The sequence below is a fragment of the Mizuhopecten yessoensis genome, unplaced genomic scaffold (genome assembly GCF_002113885.1).
Source record: "Mizuhopecten yessoensis strain PY_sf001 unplaced genomic scaffold, ASM211388v2 scaffold3235, whole genome shotgun sequence".
Classification (NCBI taxonomy): domain Eukaryota; kingdom Metazoa; phylum Mollusca; class Bivalvia; order Pectinida; family Pectinidae; genus Mizuhopecten; species Mizuhopecten yessoensis.
This window is the reverse complement of record NW_018404943.1, coordinates 369,690-382,607: the sequence shown is the minus strand read 5'-3', so window position 1 is coordinate 382,607 and position 12,918 is coordinate 369,690. Positions and strand designations below refer to the sequence as shown.

At 36.8% G+C, this 12,918-nt stretch overlaps 1 protein-coding gene across 1 annotated transcript in view; it reads left to right on the top strand.

Moving 5' to 3' along the window:
* LOC110447196 (neuronal acetylcholine receptor subunit alpha-10-like) overlaps positions 1-12,708 on the top strand; it is a 69,013-nt gene extending 56,305 nt beyond the window's left edge. Inside the window, exon 5 of the mRNA XM_021492737.1 lies at positions 11,701-12,708. Within this exon, the coding sequence (XP_021348412.1) occupies positions 11,701-12,287 (587 nt within the window). The 3' untranslated portion in view covers positions 12,288-12,708. The remainder of the gene's footprint in view (positions 1-11,700) is intronic.
* The last annotated feature ends 210 nt before the right edge of the window (positions 12,709-12,918 follow it).

Sequence of the window (12,918 nt, the reverse complement as noted above, 5' to 3'; positions counted from 1 at the left end):
TTGTCTTAGATCTAATGACCTTCACATTATGTCTTAGATCTAATGACCTTCACATTTTGTCTTAGATCTAAACACCTTCACAGTTTGTCTTAGATCTAATGACCTTCACATTTTGTCTTATATCTAATTACCTTCACATTTTGTCTTAGATCTAATGATCTTCATATTTTGTCTTAGATCTAATGACCTTCACATTTTGTCTTAGATCTAATGAACTTCACATTTTGTCTTAGATCTAATGACCTTCGCCTTTTGTCATTATTCTAAACACCTTAATATTTGGTCTTACATCTAATAACCTTCACGTTTCGACTTAGATCTAATGACCTTCACATTTTGTCTTAGATCTAAACACCTTCACATTTTGTGATATATTTAAACACTTTCACATTTGCTCTTAGATCTAAACACCTTTGCATTTGATCTTAGATCAAATATATCTACATTTATACACAATGTACATAGCTGAATATATTTTTTCTTACATCTATGACATATCCAGATGATTTGTGTTAGATCTATAATGTGGTATATACATATCCAGATATATTGTCCTTTTAACAAGTCTATTTCCCCCAAAACATACATTTTCTACTTCAAAACAACACCCGATAGACAGGAAAATCACCGCGGCAATGTTTAATTTCCAACTACGTTATCGCCAATCCTATGTCCGCCGGTAAAGCGTCTGCATTTGACAGTCTTCGGTAACCGACGATAAATTATCAAAGCTCACACAATGACACCTCTGCTCATACAATCACACTTCCACTTATACAATTTCATCTTCGCTGATGTAATTACTCTTTTCTCATTCGATTACATGGAGTGAACTATTTACAGTTTAGAAAGTATTTGTACACAAAATCCATAAATTCTGTTGGTGAGATTAGAATTTTCAATATTTTGTATAGGTGTTTCTAGCCATATCCACATTGCTATCTCAACTTACATGTATATGTATATGGTATGGTTTGTTTGTGTTTCACGTCCTACTAACATTTATGGTCATTCAAGGACGAGCCAGATGCTAGTGGTGGAGTAAAACCGGAGTACCCAGAGAAAAAACCACCAACCTGCGGCCGGTACCTGGCGACTTCCCTAAGTGGGCCCCGAACCCGCGACCCATTTGTGATAGGCTAATGATAGTTAACAGTCAGACGACTTAGCCATTCGGTTTACGCAGCCCCTTTATCTTCATATTTTTATCTCTTACCACATATGTCAAACATATGGTAAACAAACATTATGACAATTATAAATTACTATAAATTAAGTGTAATTACCGTTCAACACAGTATAATATATATATTTCGTATCGACCACCTTATTAATCCGTTTAATATAAATGCAAGTTGGTATCTATGACACAATAAGGTAAATATATTCAAAAGAAAATACCTGTTGGATGTAATCCATTTTAGCATATTTAGAAAAGTTCCCGGTAGATAAACTGATGATTGAGATTTCGAGTACCGTAACAGTGTACAAAAGTAAATGTATAAGGGGATAATCTCGTAACTGTTTGTCCTTGAGTGAGCGACGTTCACATCTGCCAGAATTTTTTGCACTGAAAAGTAATATCTGAGCGTTGATATAACAAATAAAAAAAAAAAAACAGTTGGATGGTTACTCCGGAACGGACAAATATAAAATAAGTATACTTCCTGTTTTCCGAAGGGTGTCTTCGTGAGAGATACAATATTATGTAACAAAATCAGAACTCAACGTTGATACAAAAACAAGAATTTGGAAAATATCAAATGGAAAGGAAAGAAATTATGGATCAGCCGAACTGACTCGGAACACGTGTCCATACGTCGTTCTTACCTCAAATTGTGTTCTCTAGCAAACTGCATATATTGCTAGAAATCTTATCACAGATTCAAAAGATACACACTCATCATATGCATCGCTGCATAGCTGTAAGTTCCAATTAGGTAAATAAAAGGAATAATTTGCTGGATCATGAGAATAATGTTCTAAAAATGCAGAACCAGGTGTTCCAAAAGGGCAAGCTTTTCTTGCACCACGTGTGGCCCCTGTCACGGTGCATCCCTTCAAGTCCTTGCAAGTATGTTGTCGGCCAATAGCATAAGACATGCTGAAAAGCTATTTAAACACGGTTGCTATTATTTCTTAGGTGGACATCAGGTTGTACTGACAACTATTTCTTCAGGGTGCAAACAAAGCATCTTTGATAGAAAACTCGGATATCTTACTTGTTTAATAGTCAACAACATGCTTATAAACGGTATCGCCTAACAGAATTTATGAATGGAAACATTTATGTAATGTAAACTAAATTTGGCAATTTTTGTGTTTTACATCATAACAATTTGGATTCATTAAAACGGATTTGGCAACGAAATTTCAAGTCACCAAATCGATATACATATTGCATGTATGCACATATACCCACACAATCATCGATAACGAGATGGGGACCTACCAAGCTTGATTACAGCTTCAATATATTTAACTATGCTCATACCAGTGCCTTGTGGTGTTGTTATGACTTCCTAGGTTCTCGATGTGAGGACGTGGTTTTTACTTGGTTTCGACTGACATGGCGTGTGTAATTGATGGAGTATAGGACGCTTAATCTTCCGGAACATCTGGTCTTATTCTCCTGGTACTATTTCGAGCGTATTAATGTAAATGTAAACTTTGTGCATATCTCGTAGTGTTATCGATTTGATATAGCACTTTTTCAATCAGTTTAAAAGCTTCGATATTGAGGCATATACTTACAGATCAAACGTACAATGTAGCTATAACTATGATTACAATGTACCATCTTCTGATTATATAGTGTGTACTGACGCTATAAGTGACCTACATACTGAAGTCATCAATACGAAGACCTGCAGTGCAACATGATGTCTTCTCCAGTGCAGCTCTGGATGATCTTCTTTCTGTTTTGATGTTTTTGCCAATATTGTAATTGTATTTTTATGGCGAATTCGAGTTCTGATTCTGTTCATTTACGAAGGCTTATGTTTATTATTGGGTAGAACATGACCACAGCTGAGAGATGAAATATGTTTTTACTCCAAAGCGATATGGTTTTTATATCGAGCAGATCTCCATCAGTACGATTACTCAATTGCTATAATAAATGTCAAAATCAATCTATGGAGGTGTTTGCTGTCGACTTCATCTGCAACGATTGTCAAGAGCAGTGGACACTGTTCTTGTATCGACGTTATATTCGTAACATATTGATGCTTTCCCAATTTATAATAGAATGGATAATCTGCACGTGAAATGAAACCATATACAATTTCCCGCTGGATATGTGTTCTTACCTCTATCATATTTAACACTTGAATGCTCTTTGAGAGATTACCAGCTCTTTGCAGATGATACCAAAGGTTTTAAATAACTGCTAGAAAAGAGGGAGGAAACGATAAAGTCCTGATGGAAGAAAGCATTTGTTCTTAAATTCATCCAGAAAAAAGCAAACACATGGTAATATTACCAGCCCTGATGATCTAACCTCAATCCTACGAGGGCAAATCGTGCATAAATTTATAAAGACTGATGTTCTCGAATTAAAGCCGTTGTAACAATCAAACCGACACAAACGAAGATAATATCAATCCTCCAATGCCTGGGAAATTTTTAATTTAAATAATATCACGTGTAATATTACTTTTGGATTACCCTATACAATTCTACACGCTGATCAACGCCATTAAGTAGCATAATTGAGCAAAGGAGGATGTGGTCGAATAATTAAAAGTCATTAAGGCGAATGAAAGATGTACTGATCAGTGTGTTAATTCGTGAAAGTAATATGTGAAAATATCATGGTATGTATGATATTTAAAGGCGAGTCTAGACGTCCATGTATGTATATATATATACCGAACAAAAAAAGAAACGCACAAAATTACCCCCTGCAGTACACCTTAGCTGTAAGGAAATAATGAAATATTTGGTCAGGTATTACATCAAGAACGATCTCCCTTCAACAATCTACCCTAAAATCAGCCAAGCGTGACGATGTCATTGTGTGACTTTGTGAGCTTCTTTAGTCTAAATCACGCGGCGCGATCAAGCCAAGCCGGAGTTTTTCATACAAATAATCTCAACGGATACTCTTAGTTCAGCCACATTAATTTTCCACGTTGGCATTTTAATTTCGCCATTGACTGAGATGCAAACGCAAATTCAGAGGGGTAGAGCAATTGCGATGTTGATGGATGGTCATAACCAAACTGCTGTTTCACGGCAGTTTGGTGTTGGCCCGTATACAATTAACCGTCTCTGTACACGTTTCCGTGCTACTGGGTTAGTTTCCGATCGTCCCAGGAGCGGTCGTCCGCGTGTAACGACCGCACCACAAGACAGGGCGATTCGATTGTCGCACTTGCGCAACAGATTCAAGACTGCTGTAGAGACTGCGTCGCATACCTTAGGTACTCATGGCAGACCTATTAGTCCTCAAACTGCCAGCAACCGCGTGCATGCCGAGAGAATCATTGCGCGCCGACCTTATGAGCAGACATGGCCCGAATAGGTTTTGGATGCGTCGATGGAGGCGTGTGATGTTCACCGACGAGTCTAGATTCTGTCAGTATCGCTCAGACGGAAGAAAAGGGTATATCGCAGACGCGGTGAGCGTTTTGCCAACGCATGCGTGGTTGAACGCGATAGATTCGGTGGGGCTTCTGTAATGGTTTGGGGAGGCATCTCCCATGAAGTAAAATCCCCCTTAGTGGTCCTGGATCAAAACCGCAATGCCGTTCGATACAGAGATCAGATCCTCCAACCACATGTCCTTCCACTTCTCAGACCTCATAACCTAATTTCCTAGCAAGACAATACTCGATCGCATGTTGCCAGAGTCTGTCGTGATTTTCTCACGGCAAACAACGTTCAGCCTCTGGAATGGCCTCCATATAGCCCCGACATGTCTCTCATTGAGCATCTGTGGGATGAGCTGGACAGGCGTATGAGGAAACGTCAAAAACCCCAACTAACCGCGGCCAGTTGATCGCAACATTAACAAAAGGTGCCCACACCAGGCACTGAAGTGTCATTTTGTTTTTCGCGGGTATCCCACTTTGAGTAACTACTGAAGACACGAGTGACGTCACACACACTTTTCTTCTACAGTATTGTAAAGAGTAGACTTCTTGTTGATATAAAATTTTGTACAAATTTCCAAAAATAGCATAGGCTATTGATTGCATAATTCAATTGTGAGTTTCTTTTTTTGTTCAGTATATATATATGTTTATGTCATATAATTTTGGAAAATATAGAATTTAGACTCCGCGCTCGGTTTATATAAAACCAATTACATTGAAATATTCTTGCAATGCGATGTCCGCCATCACTTCAATAGTATACTATCTTTTTGTCATTGCTGCATGTAGTGTTTTCTGTGAATTAAACGCTATTTTACAACATTTAGTGGATCATTAGTCATATAACAACTTGCCTGTGTCCCTCCGGAACAAAATGGCATTAATTATGAATTTGAATCTGACAGAAAAAGACAAAAAATGCATTTTAAAATTCTTTCATCGTTCAATAAATATTGATTTGACAAGTCAGCCGTGGTTCCAGTTTCTTTCTGCCGCCATTGTGTGCAAGTTTAAAACGCTGACCTTTAATTTGAAATATGGATTTGCTAATATAATGTGAAAGACCCCTTTTTCTCGAAGTGTGAACATTTCGTTTTCTAAGATTTTCCGTCATGATGAATACCGCGTCCCCAGTTTGAGAAATATCGTATGCAATTGAAATAATTTCACAAAATATTGACACAAAGAATCTAAGTTATCTCAAATGATGGAGACAAATTCCAACATCGATAACGAACATGACAACTGACATTACTAGCTGCGATGTGCATCTGATGTACAGTAAGTATACTGGATCCTATCACGTGTGTTACAGTTGTTGGCTGGCAAACGAGGATTGCAGTGAGGTGTACTGGCATACATTATAAGTAGATATGATATGAAGCCTTTTTGGGCTTTTTCCACCATTATGTCGCCGTGGACATGTGGTTAAGGCGACTGACATTGTGCTACCACTAGCCCTCCGCCACTTGGTCGCTGGTTCGGGTCCTATGTGGAGCTGTCGTTAGGTACTGGCCGTAGGTCGGCTTTCCTCCACCACCAAAACACGGAACGTCCTGAAATGACTATAGCTATTAATAAGAGTTGAAACACAAGCGAACCAACCGTAACCCCATTTTCACTTTTTGGATAATAATACTAATGCGCTCAACTAGATTTTTTCAGCAGATTCCTTATGTTGATTTCACAAACCTTATAGAATTATTAAAGTATTTTTACATATGTGTACACGGTTTTGTCGATTTTGCTCTCCAATTACGGGTTTATCCATATTTTGGTACTCTACAGTAGTTTTTGCAAACCCTTGGCAAGATTAGTTGTAACAAATGTTTACTCAGGACTTGTTTACATCAAAAGTAGCAACAGTAAGGTATCTTGTTTGAATTGTACATTTCATATGCGTTATTTAGCGTATTTTTTAATGTTAATACTTGTATCAATTGCCATGAAAAAACCACATGTTGATATCGAACCACTGTTTATTACATGTACATAGAGTAAATCATGGTAGCTCATACCGGCATTAACATGTATAGGTTTACGTTCTTAAAATTCATTGATCAGTATTACATTCATACGGGCTACCTCGATATTATTGTTTAATATGTTCTTGTATATCAATGCAAGAATATTGGTGTGACATAGACATCTTAGCTTGAAGCCGTACTCAATGCTATGTGAAGTACGTGTAGTGCCAAGTGTCAAATGAACCAATGGACATCACAGCCTTCGAAAAACAGAAATTCATATTGTGTATCCCATAACCAGAGAAATAAGCTGGAAAAAATTGTGGTCTCAAAAACTTAATATGCGATTGTCAACTTTCGATCCCAGCACAATCATGATATCTCCTCCTAAAATGTTTCGATCTTTGTGACTATTTTTCTTTCTGTGGAATCATCAGGTTTATAAGGAAAAGCAAATTAAGAATCGGTACTCATTCCACGTGTCCATCAGTTACATGTAAGCGACTTCGAGGATCCCATGATTTGAACAGTTCCGGTCCCAGTCGAGAGCTGTTAACACGTTAGTGTTGAGTGTCCGACCTGACCACAGCGACCTCCGGCGAAACGGCTGAACCACATTGTCTGTTAATCATGTGCTTGTTACTCTATGGGAGTTGTTTCAGTATGAGTGTTTTGTAGTTATTGCTTCATGTTAGTCTTCAATACTACTGAAACTGTTTAGCGTTTTAGACAATTCAACATTCCACAAATGACAGCAAGGACCTTCTCACCAAACTACATCACAGTATGGCTCCCATTATATTGACTGAATTGTATTGCAAACATAAACATGTTCAAGCTTAAGGGCAATTTATCACTTTTACTATACATGTATTATAACCTGTTCAAGTTATGCAAAAATGTTTAATACGCACAATTATTTATAAATTTTCATGCATGTCAAACCTGAATCTCATGACAAACAAGAATGAAATTCATTGCAACAAGCCTGTTATGTTGAACATGAAATAATGGGTAACTCGTCAGATTTTTTTTTTTTACATATATATAAACAAAAAAATCCATTGATATCTACCTTCCCATGTACAGCTATAATTGATTGTTCAAAACATGATCTAAGATGGCGTCACTGTTGGTGCGTGGCATGAAATATATATATTCCCGAATAAATGTTTAGCAATAACATCTCAATATTATTTTGAATAAACAACGACGAAGTCGAGTTATTATCTTTCTGTAATACTCTGATGCCCTCATCTAATTTAGTTGCAAGACGTAGCTGTTATTGCAATAGAATACGTTACCACATGCAAAACATCTTTTGAAAATGTATAATCATTGTGTGTACCAACTATTCTTTTCATACTAAATGGAAAGTGAGTTATATGTCGAATTGTATATCGGGTGATGGTCTTTTGTCTCAAATAAAACACAGGCAATATCACTGTATACTTAAAGGTCACTGTTTGTTAGAAGATTACAAAAACTAGACATACACTTCCATTCACCTACAAACACAACTTTCCGCTGTACGAACGACACATACTAAATATATCCCCCCCCCCCCCATCCAGCATACAATCACACGATGGAATTCTGTCATGCTAGCAGTAGTACAATACACAACACTTGAGTACTTTAAGGCAGATATTCCCTACGCAGCCGTTAAAGTCCCCAAAACCCGTACGATAGCCACATATCTGTTATTATCTTTATAATCACCTGCACTGACACAAAATTTAAAAAAAACTCTCCCTATACATAATTTCTTGCACTTTTCTGCACTTACCCTATAAAGCCAGTCAGTGTAATCACTTTTACTGATGGAACTGATTAATTTTGAAGAAGAGCAATCCATGAGGTGCAAACTAAGAATTGTAAACTGAATAATTCTGTTGTTTTCGATCGCACATGGGATGGTTGCAACGTTTCTAAAGCTGCTTGAAGCGTTTCCTATTCAATAATTATGTATTTTTTAGAGCTGTGCTTTAAATAGGTTTATGAGTGGGCTGATGTGTACATATTTACTACAATGAATTGTTAGCTGAATATCCTGTAAATTAAAATTGCATATCGGCTACATAGAGTAATCACGTATCCCTACGTTTTCAGTTTGTGTAACCTTTTTATTATCTTTTGTTTTTCGTGTTCTATGGATCTGTTTGTTATCTAGTGTGACTATGCTGTGTGTTGGTATTCAATATATTTCAATAACCAAATATCCCTTAAACTCGGGTTTGAATTATATTTGTGTGGTGATTGCTCATTTTCTGAAGTTATCCTTCAATTGTGTAATTTTTGAAAATGGTTGTTAAATGCCCATAAGATGTGGATACAAAAATGACGACATAAAATACGTGTATGTTCGATACAATATAAAAAAGGAAACTACAGAGAAACCAAACACATTCTTCTTACATTATGAACGATTTCATGAAATGATTGCCGAGTGTTCTTCAATAATGAGTTTGAATTGTATATAAGGGATGGTTGCAGGCGATCTCCTGACAATAAGAAACAGTTGAACATATGCTGCAAAAACTGTTTCATGAGTATGTATGCAAGATTGCCAAAATGTCCACCAACTGTGACCTAGAACTGCAAATGGACGGTGACGTTCCAAATTCTCATATGCTTCAATTTGAAAATGTTAAGTTGTAAAAGGCCAATTTCTCATAATCTTGGTGTCAAAACTGAATAAGGGCGATATGCAACATTACCATAAAATATACTATGAGTTTGAATTGTATCGGAAGAAAATGCCAATAAGCTTTGTCTTGAAACTGTAAATGAGCCGGATAAATTATTGCAAAGTTTTAATATCATGAGTTTTGTGATAAAATTGTGTACCAGATGAAGGGAGATTGTCCTCATCATTCGATTGAGAAATATGAGTAGACAGATATGTGCTTGCTAAAGGTACATACAACTATGCTTTTAGAATTGTATTTGGTCGTGTTGCCGAGTGTCCCCAAGCATTGGGTTAGATTGTGTATGGGCTGTGTTTTCCCAAGGTGAGATTCAGCATTGTTTATGGGATAATGGTCTAGAGGCCCGTATTAAGCCATGGAAATCTGAATGTACTTTCAATTACATCGCCACATCCATAACCTCCTATTCACTAATTAGAATTAACGTTAAAGGTACATGTGCGAATCGATACCGCAAGTCTTCGCAAGGAACATGAGTCACAAGTGAAAAAAAAGGGTTCTTTATCCGTTCTTCGTCTGTCATGTATTGTATGGACAAAGCCGGTGTCGTGACGTACTGAGTAGTGTGTCGGCACGTGCTGATTCATCCAGGTCCTGGTTATATTTATAAATAGTGTGTTATACACTACAATAGGATATGATCGATATGTTAAGATGTGTATTGCAATTGAGAATTGTTTTTCAGTGCGGTGATTTAATTCACAGAATAGTATGACTTATATATGAAATGTTTTGCATTCAGTTTTTCTTACGACCTGGTTGTTTTATGCGTGATATTTTAGAACCAAATACGTCAGTTTTGCAATGGTTTTATTTGGTATTTGTACTGTGGAAATGTGGGGGTGGGCGGATTGGAGAGGACCCCGGTCGATGGGTTTGGTTTGGTTTGTTCGTGTTTTACGTCCTTTTAACAGCTATGTTCATTTAAGGACGTGCTATGTTTTGGTGGTGGAGGAAAGTCGGAGTTCCCGGAGAAAAACCACCGACCTACGGCCAGTAGCTGGCGACTGCCTCACGTAGGCCTCGAACCCGCGACCCAGTGTAGAAGGCTAGTGGTAGTAGAATGTCAGACGCATTAACCACTTTGCCACCGTGGCCTCGTGGTCGGTGGGTAATAGAGTGGTTTACGGTCGCTGGTAATACAAATGGTGCAGAGAAGTGTTAGGTGGCAGCATCAGACTGCAGATCTGACAGGTCATACACTACCTCTTAATTATGCACTTAACTTAAACAGTTATTTATGCGTTATATACGTAAGGTAAAGAGTACCGTCAATTTAAAATATACATGTACTATATACTATTGGCAATATCATCAAATGTTGGTTAAGTCATTTCGGATCTACAGTTTCCATACAATCCACATTATGCAGTGTATTTTTACAGTATTATTACTGTTTGATAATTGATAATGTGGAAATAAAAAATAAAACAAGAAAAAACACGAAATAAGTGTCGAAATGATGACCTATTCACAAGCAACTCCATATTTTACCAAAGAAAATACACTATATCAAAATAAAGTAAAGGATGTTGATTATTTTTTCATATATATGTCTTGATGTAAATTTATATCGCTCATATGTTTTATGATCAATTCTTTGTCTTTGGTTGTCACTGTAAGAAAACTAAGAAGGAGTTGTGAAAGTCTTGAAAACTACAAAAGAATGAATTTCCCTATATTGGAATGGATTTTCTCTTCAAAGAACATCTGCTCGCTCCTAGTGACGTCATGAGCCTGAAATTAAATCCTCTCAAAGGTGTCTAGCTTAAGAAAAATATCCGTCAGAACCAAATCATAATAAAATTATGAAATAATATTGTGACTATAACTAGCACCGTTGTAAAACATAAATGTGCATATGGAGCAGTCAATGACGACCACATTGTTTTCATATCTTATCTTTCTACATAGTGTCCATATTTTGTTACGTGTGTCAACGTCGGAGAATCTCTCAATGATCATGAAGCTAAGATATTGTAAAATCTAGAGTCTCAAGTCTCGAGACCACCTGCGTTGGCATCTCGATTGTATCCAAGTGCTCCCGATGAGAACACAGTTTGATAATCTATAAGTATTTTCTATAAACTCTATGTCGAAAAAGAAAGAGTTAAAGCGTAACATTTTAAGTTATATCTGTGACATCTTTATCCTTTACCTTTAAATGCATTAGAGTAATATTGGATATTTTGCTCTCTATTTTCCCTAATTGAGAATATTTTTCTCATAAAACTCTACATGAGGTTATTGTTATTGTCAACAACAGACTTGATTGAACCATATATCCATATTTATATATACATAATGCCAATAATACAACTACCGGCAAAATGTGCCATGAAAGGTTTCAAAAAGTCACTTCATATTATTACCGATGTTAACTTTTGTAACTAATGCTTTTCTTGTATGTTTTTGTTTCAGGTATATATCTTACAGTGATCATGGCTATGAGTGGTCTTTCTGTTGTGTTTTCCGTGTTTGTTCTAAATATCCACCACAAGGGAGCCTTGTCCAGGGGACCGCCCAGGATTCTGAAAGGAGTAGTCCTCATTTTAGCCAAGGTTCTGTGTTTGAAGGTTAAGTTCAACGAGGACAGTTCGTACACACCTCACACGGGAAGTTACTCGTCGAATTCCGCCTATGCGGCCTTCAAGGCGAGAGACAACGAGTCACTTATACTGAACAGTAAGCACGAGAAGATCCACGGGGACCTTGGTGACGTCAGTGATGATACGCTCAATGACGTCATGAATCAAAATATTAACATGTCGTCACCAACGTCAACTAGAACTAGTTTTGATCGAGAAGTTGTAACCTATTTTAAACACGTAATGTCAGCTTACGAACAGACGGTAACAGAACGTCGAACGATACACGACTGGCAGGAGGTTGCCAGGGTGATGGATAAGTTTTTCTTTTGGCTGTTTCTTAGCATCACGTTCATTTCATCCTTTATCATCCTGGTCATCAGCCCTATGACAAAAAAGATAACTTTAGATAAGAGTTAAGGCTAAGTTAAGTATGGATGTGTTTGTTTGTATGAAGAAGCCAGGATGTACATTATTGTTTGTTTTCGGATATTGATATTTCAATTGATCGGCTTGTCATTTCTTTTTTCAGTCACATCAAACTCCGCCCAATGAATGTGCTATCATAATCACTTTACTAAACTTGCCTAGTAAGCAGTTTGTGGTAAATTATAGTTATTTTGTTTATTTGTAGTATATCATATTATATATCTAATGTCCGGCACATTCATTGCATTGTAATTTGGTCGGATCAAACCGGAAACAATCAAATTGCAACTCAAGTTAAATATAGACGTAGTCAAAACGTTTTCATGACTTCAGTTACCACAATACGACGATTCGTTTTATACCATAGAATAGTAAAAACGTTTTGATGACTTCAATACTTACAGACACATGAATGACAAGCTAATTGTTTTAGTGCATGTACTAATATTTGTCAACATCATTATTTTTCATATTTACTTCGGATTCGCAAATACGAACTTATTTAACTGCATTTGAAAAAACATTTGCGATCAATTAAAATTTTTGATTCAATATATCTCCGGAAAGGGATTTAAAGTATTAAACACCATCTTCAGAAATAAGCATACACATTATATTACGA